The sequence below is a fragment of the Callorhinchus milii genome, unplaced genomic scaffold (assembly GCF_018977255.1).
Source record: "Callorhinchus milii isolate IMCB2004 unplaced genomic scaffold, IMCB_Cmil_1.0 Scaffold23, whole genome shotgun sequence".
NCBI lineage: Eukaryota > Metazoa > Chordata > Chondrichthyes > Chimaeriformes > Callorhinchidae > Callorhinchus > Callorhinchus milii.
In genome coordinates, this window is record NW_024704764.1 from 496,742 (window position 1) to 508,805 (window position 12,064).

The following is a 12,064-nucleotide window of genomic DNA, read 5'->3' on the forward strand; positions in this document are numbered from 1 at the left end:
GCTGCATCTGCTTGGAGGACACTGTATAAGTGCAAGTTGTTGTTCCGTCACAGCGAGTGATACCGCATGGAAACAGGACACTTGTCCCAACGAGTCCACACCGGTCTTTATACTCCACACAAACCCCCTCCCCATCCTGCTCCCCTTGCCTCTGCCCCTCTATTCTCTTCTCTCTCGTGTGTGTGTATATATATGTATATATCATATATCATCCCCTTGGATACTGATTTTTGCTACAGCCACAGCTGCCGGCTATCCAACTTGACGTCGTTGTTTCCTCCTGCTTGTTTACACTGAGTACATTTTATACTTTTTCTCCTTTAATCAGTGAGAATAAATAGTACAAAGTACACCAGAGCTTGCATTCAGTCTTCCTGGTTGTTCCCCATTCAGTGTCCAATCCTTAGCCTTCCTCTGTTGGCATTGCACCATCTCCCCTCCATGGTCAAATCACGTGGAATAAGCTCTGGTCCCCTGGAATTTGCCCAAGTGGTCATTTTCCTTGATAGCAACTGTTGACAGGACAGTCAAAGGGAGATTTCTCAACAGCCTGATAGTGACCTGACCCAATATTCACACACCCACCGCTAATAGTGATCTTTGGACAGTGATCACAAGCACAAACCCTGATTAATTTTCTCCTACATAAAGCAGCAAGATTATCACAATTGTTCTTGGCCCAAACACTGAGCTATGAGCAATGATTAGATAAGCTCGGGCAATTCAGTCTTGAGAGAAAACGACTCAGAGGGGACCTCATAGAAGGTGTGCAACATTTTAGTTGGGATTGAAAAAGTAAACCCAGATCATTACACTTCCAATACAGGATGTAGCAAGATAATAGAACAAGAGGACATAGATTTAGAGTTGTAAAGGGCAATTTCAGGACAGATACCAGGAAGTTTTTTCTTTACACAGAGGGTAATCGTCGACTGGAACAGATTGCCAGGAAAGTAGAGGCCAGGTCAATAGACTCATTTAAAAATCCACTTGATGCAGTGTTGAGGGGATGTGAGGGTGGGGGTTCTGGAGGGGAGAGATTGGATGGGTTATACTCCAGATTCCCGTAAACAGCCTGTGTGAATAATGTGTTGCAGAAACCATTCAAACTGCCAAGTGAGTAAATATAAAGCAGTGTTGCACTTCAAACAATCTGTGTTAAACACACGGCTTCATTTATAATAATAACCCTTGCATTTTAATTTAGCTCCTTATCATGTCTTCGAGCGCTTCACTGAACGTAACCAAGTGGAAAGACTGTATATTTTGTGGGTGAAACACGGCAGCCAATTGCACACAGCAGCGTCCCACAAACAGCCGTGGATTGAGTGACCACTTTTTTTTTAAAAAATGGATTATTAGTCCTTTAAAATGTCTCAACGGCGTAACGAGGCGTTATATCAAATGCAAGGTTTATTATTATTATTATTTAACAGAAGCACTCTGATCAGGGAAATATACCACTGAAAATAAAGGTGCATTTGCCATTATTTCCTAAAATAATATTGTCACTAAACTAAAGTAAGCCCAAGTCTCCGGTAACACACACTGAATCCAGAGCCGAACGTGACACGGTGAGTGTAACCCATTCCCCGTCTCAGACGGAGGGTCAGGTTTACTCCCAGACGCACTGAGGAGCTCGTCGAACGAGGCTTGAATACTGTAAGGTGATCAGTGTGGCATCGGCCGAGTCTAGAAACAAACTGAGAGAAAAGCTCCTGCGCAACATCAGCTGCTTTTCAACTCACTGATCCTGAAAGTGCTGCTTTGTGCTGTGGGAGAGGTTTCTTGGAATTCATTAATTATTATTATTAGACTCAGGACCTGAATCTTGACCACCTCACCCGGCAGCCCCCACTAGTTAGTTGGACAAAATCGGCCACAAAATACACATAGTGACTTTACAGGTTATCCTCTAAAGCGCTTTGAGACGTTCTCCTGACGTGAAAGACGCTGTTTCAAATGCAAGGATTATTAATGTCACAGAAGCTGTCTGGTACCCGCAAAAAAAATTGCACAAAAGATCCGTTAGTTACGATAGCCTGGGATTAATGAAGTTTTACTGGCCTCATCCGTGTGTCCTTGCTGTGTGTCTGAAACATTGCTTTGCCACCGTCCAAGCCTTCCAGCGCCCCCCCCGCCCGCCCGCCCCCCGCCCGTCCCCCGCCAGGAGACAAGGGAACCCGAGAGAATCTGCAATTATCTCTCATTTCAAATTGACTCTGTAATTATTGGAGAGGTTTTAAAATAAATTGGTGTCCCCTTTCAAATCATCAGCCTGGACACTGGATCCAGCAGGAGTAACGAACACCTGTTTAAAACTATACAACCAGGAGAGCTCAGGCAGAGAGAGAGACACACACACCCCTCTTCTTTCTGACTGAACCCAGCCAAGTCGGACTCCACATGACCCATGGCGCAGGAACTCAGCAAGAACACTTAATCATTAAATGGCATTTAATGATCAGTGATCGTTACACGATCAGTGATTGCTTTCCTCCTGGGTCAAACCAAGGTCCCGCTGTGCCTATTCGGGTGGATGTCAAAGATCCCACGGCACTAATTGGAAAAGAGAAGGGAGTTTCTCTCTCACTGCGTCCTGGCTGATGATCCCCCAGTTTAAACACAGTCATTCACTTCATGGCTGTTTGTGGATATTGCTGTGCATATTGCAAATTGACTGGATTTTACTGGGACGGTATTTGTGGGTGAACCCAGCAGCCGGTTTGTGCTGAGCAATGTTTCGCCAACAGCCGTGAGGTGAATAGATAAGTTCCTGGGGACTGTTGGCCCGGACCTCAGGGGGATCTCCCTTGTGCGGTTCTTGAAGCTGTTTCTTTTAAGATCCAATAAAATCGGTCACTCACTTATTTGTCCGTGGGGTACTGCTGGGCGCAAAGGGAACGCACGCGAGTCACACCACTCTACAGTAAATCCCGTGAAGCGCTTTGAGGCATCTCGATGATGTGATGGGACACTGAATTGCAACACAAAAGAGTGGTGGTATGTTCTCTCCCTCAATACCTTAATTACTCCCCAACCAACCTAACACCATGGGTGAGGGGGGGTGGGGGAGACTGTCAATATTAGAGCAATTTACCTCTTTTCCTTTTGCCCCCCCCCCCACCTCCACCATCTAAACCCCTCCCTGACACACAGGTAAACCAACACAAACCTGCTAACTGGTTTGGAAACCACAGAATGTAAAAAAACAAGGCTGGGGACTTGGGTGTTCACTTTAACTGGAAGTTCACAAAGATGTCTAATTAATGTGGATTGACAACTGGTTTCTCAGGTATTAAAAACATTTGAAGAATAAATCATACAAAGAAAAAGAAAAGACACATAAAAAATGTTGTCATACCCGGCTATTGATCCAACCCTTCCTGGCCTCAAGTCTGAAGAGACGTACATAGTAATTGACGTAAGAATAATCTTAATGACAATAGTCCTTGCGTTTGCTGTCGCGCCTTATCATGTCGTTGAGACGTCTCAAAGCGCTTCACAGGATAGACTGTAAAGGGAATTGACTGTGTATTTTGTGGACAAAATATTTACAAAATGGAATCGGTGCACCAGGGAAAAATGTGATCATTTAAATGATCCCGTGCATATTTTACGGAAAGAAAAACAAGTGGATTTAAATGACAGGAACCTGATTTCAGGACCCGTCACGTGTACAGCTATTATTTCCACAATTATTTTTTTTCAGCAACAAGCCACAGTCTCTGTGGTCTCACAGAATATGCTGTAAAGTGAATTGACTGTATATTTGTGGGCGAACGCGGCAGCCAATTGCGCACAGCAATGTCCCACAAACAGTCGTAGATTAAAAATGACCAATTTATTATTGTTTTTGGTTTTGGAGGGATTATTATTAGGCTCTGTGTGGAGTAAGGAAACTTGCCCGAGGTTTCGCCCTCTGCCTGGAATTGAACTCAGGTCTCTCGCTTGCAAAGCGAGTGCTCTAACCACTGAGCTACAGCACTCCATACTTAGTCATTCAAACTAAACATTGTGAGCAATATCATATTGTTAAATTGATCCCAGCTGCGTCTGAATTTTATTTTTAATTTTAAAGATGAACAGATAGATCAGATTTAATCTCAATGTCGGGGTCAGTGGTGAACCCATGTGGAATGATGAGACCGTTGCAGACAGATTGTGGTCAGCAAATTCAAAAGGGAATTCAATCACCGGGTGATGAAGAAACAGCTTCAAAAATTTACTGCTTCTCACTGTGTCCGCCCGTCAGATGAGAAGTGCAAGGCTGTTTGTGGGCCCTGCTGCCGGTTGAAACTGACTGCCACGTTTCACCCACAATATACAGAGTGAATCCACTTTGCAGTAAATTCCTGTGACGTGCTTTTAGACGTCTGTCTCGACGGCATGATACGGCGTTATATCAACACAAGGATTATTCTTATTCTGATTAATGGTTTTCTCCGGTTTCCGTGGGCTTTCATTTTTATGAACCTGACAGATTGCTGCGAGTGGGAATTGAAAGACGTCGACTGAAACTGGCAGAGTAACCAGTTTCCCCGGTATGAGTATCACCCAACCCCCTATCAATCAGACAGACACAGCTGAGCCACAGCCACACGGCTGGCCGTGACGTTAACCCCTTCATCCCAAGATCACAGTAATCCAAACACCAACGTCATCAAAAGGCAGAAAGTGCAAAAAGCTCTGCTTTAGAGCATCCAACCAGACTGAGGGTTCCACACATACGCATCCCCATGTCTACAATGGGAGGTGCTCTCTCTGCCCAGAGAGCCACAGCCATACCCTGTGGAGTATTAGGTACAGGTTAACAAGAGCTAAGGCTTGGGGTGCGCATGCCCACAGAGTGAGCAGTCGGGTACTGCTGGACTTTGACATAGTTTGCCATTGAGAGCACTGCCTTGCATGGTTTCTGCTGCTTGTCCAGCTAGGTCCACCCCACTTGTTGGCTTGCAGGGTTAACAGGAGCTGAGTGGGGAGAATCCCTGCCCCCAGTGACTGGTCTGCCTCTCCCAGTCCTACTGATGAGCCAGGCTGGCAGCAGTTCCTTGGGCCCTCCTGGCTCAGGAGCCAGTTCACCCAGACCGCCACTGAGGACTGACTCGATGCTGACATTACATTGCCAAATACATCACCTTGGAGCCAACTCAGCCAGTGGATATCGATCGAGATGGATTCTAAGCCCTGGATACATGAACCTGTGTTAATGAACTCAGCCTCGAGGTAATGCCTGTCAGCAGCTGCCATCCCAAGCCTCAGAGTTTCCTCTCAGGACATCTGGTGGACATTTGTTATCACTCCTGAAAGGTTATATAGAGAGTTTATATAGAGGACAGTTTGTGATGTTGCCAGTCACCTTGGTATTCTAGAGGTCCAAGTCCAATGTCACATACCAAGCTTACTCAACACCAGCTGCTTAGTCCAGATCCTCACGTGAGCGGTTTTGGCAAATAGACATGTCCACCGTGAGACAACTCTGCCTCCAGGATGCTGAGCGATAGATCAGTGTAGACCAGAGCCCTCATTCCCTGTAGCTGCTTCCCGTTTCTACCACAAATCCACCTCACTGCTGGGTTTTGCAAATGGGCCAAAGAAATCTCCTCTGCCCCTTTGTATACCCCACGAGCATAACCTGCATTGGGACGTATTTCCGACGTGAAGGGCGTGCTTGTATGTGTAAGTACATACATGTGTGCACATATGACAATGTGTGGCTATGAATGTGGTGTGTATCTATATTTGTGTGTGATGGTGTGTGCCAGTGTCTGTGTATGAGTCCAGTATATGTATCTATGATGGTGAATAATGATATAAACATGCAAAATATACCCTTGGAGTGTACAGTATAAGTGTAAATAGTCATTTCTGAGGTGCATATATACTATATATAGTGTATATACAGATAAATAATGTATATAAGCAGAGTGCCTTTGAGGCATGTGGAAAAATATCACTGTTTTAGGTCAATGACTTTAATAATGGAATTAAACCAACAGCCTGGAGGCAGGTACTGGATGTGAGCAGGAAGGACAGGTACAGGCGGTGAAGGATGCTACAGGCATGTTTCGTTGCTCAAATTGAATGGCTCATTATTAGAGATTAGAGATTATAAAGACGCCTATTTTTAGCTATATAATTATAGAATTTTGCAGCACCCGACAGACATTTGGCATATTGTGTCCATACTGGCTCTCTGAAACAGTTTAGTCCCACACCGCCGGCTTCCTCCAAACCCTGTTCTATCAGGTAGGTATCCGAAGAGGTAAATCTGCATACATGTAATAATAATAATAACCCTTGCATTTGATATTGTGCCTTATCACATAGACAGGTGGCGTACGGAAACTTGCCTAATGTTTTGCCCTGCCTGGGAATCGAACCACCTGTTTGTGGGACGCTGATGTGCGCAGTTGGCTGCCGCGTTTCGCCCACAAAATATTCAGTCAATTCACTTTACAGTTTATTCTGTGAAGCGCTTGGAGACGTCCCAAAGACGTGATAAGGTGGTATATATGAAATGCAAGGATTGTTATTATTAACTGCAGGGAGCCCTGCATTGTCAGACATGCCGTCCTTCGGGGAATCTTTGTACTGAGGTCCTGTTTGCCTGTAACAGGTGGATGTCAAAGATCCCATGGCTACACAAGGAGAAAAAGGAATTTTTTTCCCCTCCAGTTTCCTGGCTGTCAATCCCTTGGATAGAAAATTGGTCATTCACTTGATGGCTGTTTGTGGCAAATTATCTGCTGTGTTTGTCTAAAATTGCAGTCACTGCACATTACAGCACTCTCCCTAAAGCACTTTGAGCCGATGCAGCATGATAAGTCACAATATCAAATGCAAATATTATTATTATAATCACCCTGAGGCAAATGAGCCTTTAAAATCCAAACATTACGCACAAGAATGAATGTCTCACCTTTGAGATTTTCTGCTCAGCCATTAACTAACTTGAAAGCTTCCCTTGTGCTGCTATAATAACTTTCTTGTGTTCCTAAGCAACTATTATTAAGACTGGAAGGAATGTAGATTACGCCCTGTCTCGGACTCTGTTCCCACATTTGCTTTGGAGGAACTTCCTGCTGCGTGTGTTCGATTTGGGTGAAACCTGGCATCCAGCCAGTGACACTCGCCCTGGTGTGTCCCTCCTGCCCCATATATACGGCAGGTTTCGGTCATTCACTACCTGCAATTCATCAGGATTGCTGCTCAGGTATTTTTCACATGTGGTTAACGTGTCTACCCCTCAGCGAATCATCTGTCAACCAACAATTCACAAGTCGTAAACAATGCTTAGGTTCCCAACTCCTGTAGAGTGAGCAAACCGCTCTCTCTGAGGTAGAAGGTTTTTTTTTAATGGACTTTCTTGTTCAGTTTTCTCCCCATCGTGACTGGGAGGTGTTAGCCTCACAGGTAGCAAACCAGCTCCGGTATCACCCCCCCAACTGTGTGCTCTGTAAGCGTGAGCATCATCAGGCTGTTCACACACAAGGGTATCAGAAATGAACCGTATCGTGTTTTCACTCACCCGCTGGTTGCAGGCTTCACAGAGGAAGTCACTGTGAGCAGTCAGTAGCTCAAAAGGTCACCTTTTCACCCCCAAAAATACACAGTTAATTCACAATTCTGTGAAGCACTTTGCGACATCTCAAAGACATGATAAGGAACTCTATCAATGCGAGGATTATTATTATTATAGTCTTAATCTTAAAACCACTGTCTTGAAACTTAGCTTTGTGCAGGATTTGGGAAAATTGACTTGTTTGGAATTATTTCTTCGAAACTGAGATGCAATTTGATAACTTTCCAAAATTTTGCTTCATTGTCATAATCGTAATCATAACCATACTCCTTGCATTTGATACAGCACCTTATCATATCATTGGAATGACTCAACGCAAGGAGAAGTGTAAAGTGCAGTGACTGTGTATTTGTAGGTAGACACAGCTGCCAATTTGATGCAGCAACGTTACTCAACAGCCATGAAATAAATGACCAATCTTATCTGGGCGACTGTTGACTAGGACACTGGGTAAACTCCCTTCTCTTTTTGAATGGGGCAATTGGTCCTATAACATCCACCTGAGCAGGCAGACAGCACCTCGCTTGAATCCCTCTTCCAAAGGACAACACCTCAACATTGCCACATTTCTCTCAGCTCAAAGTCACTGTGCGGGACCTGACTCCGAGGCAAAGAGGGCTGGCGACTGAGCCAGGCCGACACCAATCAAACATGTTGAGACAAATTGGTCTTTCAGGCTTTTACTGGATAGAATTTCAGGCCTCAGGAATGGGAAACTCAACTGATTTTCCCACGCCCTTGGGTACAAGGTGCTGAGATCACTTGTAAAGCCCCCACTGCAGCCCAGCAGCACCTGCAGAAAAACATTAGGTTGTCACATTGAGGGAATGACCAAGTGAAAGGAAATTGTTGAAATTCCCAGCAAAGAGCAGGAATATTACAGCACTCGGGTAATAATAATAATAGTAATAATAATCCTTGCATTTGATACAGTGCCTTATCACATCTTAGAGGCGTCTCAATGCGCTTCACAGAATATCCTGTAAAGTGAATTGACTGAATATTTTGTGGGCAAAATGCAGCGGCCAATTGCGCACAGCAGCGTCCCACAAACAGTCGTGGATTGAGTGACCACGTTATTATTATTTATGTTTGAGGGGTTTATTACCCCCGGAAAAGCAATCCGCCAATCGACTAACAACCAGATACCTACTTACTGCTGGGTAAACGACAGGAAGGGTAAGGAAACTTGCCCAATGATTCGCCCTGCAATCGAATCCAGGTCCTCTCACTTAAGTAAGAACCCTAGAGGGTAACAGACTCCTTTCCAAGATGGATGGATTCAGGGGCATCGGAGACAGTATTTGCAGAAATTGGGTAAAAGCCTCGTTTATGAAGCTATTATCAAATATCATTTTTGTTTTGGTCGCCGGGTGTCTCTCACACACAGAAACCCATCCCCGTGCTTCAGAGTCTCCAAACCAAGCTGAGAATTCCCCCCTCCCACCTACACATGGAAATCCCAGAGACAGATTGTTGGAATGGAATGGAATGCGAACTCTCTCTCTCTCTCTCTCTCTCTCTCCCTGGAGGGACGCTTCCTGCTTATCTAATTCCGGAAAGTATTAGGCGCAGGTTGGCGAGAGCCAAGGCTTGGGGACCCCCAGAGTGTGCGTTGGGGTAACTGCTGGAGTCTAACCAGCTATAACCGCGCAGCTTGGCCATTGATATCGCTGTCTGTCAAGCTTTCCCGCTGCTTGTCCAGTTGGATCTACTCCACTTTGGCTGCAGGGTTAACAGGAGCTGAGGGGGTGACTGTCTGCCCCCAGTGACTGGTCTGTTCTTCCAGGTCTGCAGTGGCTGTCCTTGGGGGGACATTGATATTGATCTGCACAATTTGGCTGCCAGGTTTGCCTCCCAGTCACTACGCTTTTCAGAACCTCTGTAAAGTGCTTTGAGACCATTCAACATTCTCGGCGCTGCATTAAACACACCCAGATATGTCTTGCTGTCGCAATTTACCTACGTAAATAGGTAGTAAGCTTTGCTGTACTTTGGACTAGGGGAAAGGCTAGGCTCTGGGCTCTGCCCCACCTACAGATCTGCACCCGAGTTGGGTCCACTTAGGCAGCATCTGTTGCTATACAGCAACAACAACAAAAGACTATATTTGGATGGAGCCTTTCACGTCACAAACAGGCTCTTGGGGGAGACGGTGGAAGCAGAAAGTGTGGTTTGTTTCAAGAACAAATTAGATCGATTTCTGCTAGAAAATAAAACCTCGGGATACAATCTTTGGGACACAAAGACTGCCCGGATGGTGGAAGGCCAACAAATTCTCATGTTCTTATGTAGGGGGACGTCCCAAGGCGCTGGACAGCCAGGGATTTGGACCTGAGCTGGGGGGTTGGGGTCAGGAGGGTTGGAGGGCAGAAAGGGAGGGGGTAGGAGGATGACCGTAAGTGTGGAGGGTCTTGAGATGAGCCTTGAAGGAGGTGAATGAGGGAGACTGTGGCATGGAGTTAAATACACCAGTCAGCTCCTGGTACACAGTCAACAATTGCACAATGGCGGGAGTGGGGAGGAGAGGTGTGGGATGATAGGAGGGAGGGAGGGGGGTTCAAAGAGCAATTTCCAGGCAAAAAAAGTTAATACCACACCCACACAGGGAAGCTGGCAGTGGAATGAGCTGCTCAATGATTTGGAGGAGGAAAGGCGAGGCTTCTTTGAAATTGACAGACTCTCACCCAATGGCTACAGCTCAGGGGACATAATGTGTGGTTATTGGGTGAGAGTGTGTCAGTTTGACAGCTGATCTGACCCCCATTCACCTGCACCAGAGACAACCTGGCAGAGCACACACATACAGGTACAGAGGCACAGGGGAACAAGCCAGATCCTGCTGGCGAAAGCAACTCACTGACCAACTACCTAAACCAGGTGAAGCATAGCATCGACCCAACCACAGGTGCCTCAGCATTTCTCCCCAGACAACAGTCCGGCCACAATTCGCAAGACAACCGACTAAGCAAGTTCCAGGATTCAATGACTTTTTACAACTCGTAGAAAAACAGCAATGACCTGACCGTGTGCCTCCCCCCCCCTCCCCACCACACCGCCCCACACACACTTTCCCTTTTTTTTTGGCTTCCCCAAGAGTTCAGGTGAGCAGGTTTTGAATTTTTAAAAAAAAGGTGCTTGTGATGTTTGTGTGTGTGGGTGGGGGGCGGTGGGGGTTGTGTGTGGGGGGTGGGGGGGGTTGTTTTTTTAAAATTTAACAAAAAATCAAGTTAAAATAAAACTAAAATAGATCAGATATAGCCATAGATCCGGTGAAATTGCTGAGCATTTGTAACGAATGCCATTTGCGTTTTATTTTCAGAGCGAGTGAGAGGGCGATTTGCGGAGGAGAGAGAGAGAGAGAGTGTGCGAGTAGAGAGGGGGGTTCAGGATGGGTGAGAGCGCAACTCAGAGTCAGAGTTGGTGGAAATTGACATTCATGAGGAAGAAGAAATCCAACCCCAAAGTCCTGTACCAGATTCCGGTGGATAATGGGAACGGGGAGAGTGAGTCGGCGTATGCCAACATTGCGGAGAACGAACTGGCTGCCAAACTGGAGAAATTCGTGGACAAATCTACCAAAGGCAAACACGTGAGGGTTTCAAACTCTGGACGTTTCAGGGAGAAGAAGAAAGTTCGATGCAACTTATCTGACAATCCCAATTTCTTTAAGGATTCCGAGAATGGGAGGCAAGACACCTGAACTCTGCATTTTTAAAATATCTAAATATATTTATACTTGTGTAAATATATGGTAAAACCTCACATTAAGTCGTATCAGTTGAGCCCATACATTTAATATGACGTGTGCAAAGTACGAGTTATGTCAAACTTGCATAGAATAATATAAACTCTTCAACAGAACTTGGGGCAGATAAATGACTTTAGGTGATTATACGACTTGTACAGATCAGACTTATGAGAGTTTTTCTGGAGTAACATTCTGGACGAAGCTGTACAGCGGAGCGATCAAACCTGGGATTGCAAAAAAAAAACAGTCTTCAGAAATGTCTTAATTCAAAAGACGATGTTTGTCAAATATGTTTCTTGTTAAATACGGTAATAGGAAGCAAATTTGTTTTCTTTTGAAATTTTTTGTATATATGTGTTAAAGAAAATACTTTTTTTTTCTAGAATTAATAGAAGACAACGGAATAAAACTCATAAACCGTGCTTTCAATCTGATTCTTGTTTCTTTTAGGCGACTATGGGTGATTCAGGGAAATAAAAGTTCCATAAATTATTAAATGTTCCATTGCCTGGAAAAGTCGATGTTGCTGGAGACAGACACCTGCCCTGGAAGCCAGTCTGTTTTTGAGGAACGTTCATGTTTAATAATGCATCTCTGTGCATGTAAATCTACAATACTGGATTAAGACAGAGTCAGAGCTGGGCTGCGGCCTGTTAGTTGTGTAAAGTAAGGAATCGGACTATGCTTCAGTAAAAGAAAAGTAAACTGATAAGTTTGTTTGCGGGGTC

At 45.1% G+C, this 12,064-nt stretch overlaps 1 protein-coding gene across 2 annotated transcripts; it reads left to right on the plus strand.

Annotated features, from left to right (window-relative positions):
• The first annotated feature begins 5,661 nt into the window (after positions 1-5,661).
• Positions 5,662-11,758, plus strand: prr15l (proline rich 15 like). Of its 2 annotated transcripts, none has more exons than XM_007904389.2 (2): positions 5,662-5,679; positions 10,908-11,758. In XM_007904389.2, the coding sequence occupies exon 2, from the start codon at positions 10,977-10,979 to the stop codon at positions 11,286-11,288; it is 312 nt and encodes a 103-aa protein (XP_007902580.1). In that variant the 5' UTR covers positions 5,662-5,679; positions 10,908-10,976; the 3' UTR covers positions 11,289-11,758.
• The last annotated feature ends 306 nt before the right edge of the window (positions 11,759-12,064 follow it).

Excerpts from the sequence above, each read along its gene's own strand:
- prr15l (XM_007904389.2), top strand. The coding sequence starts at position 10,977 with ATGGGTGAGAGCGCAACTCAGAGTCAGAGTTGGTGGAAATTGACATTC.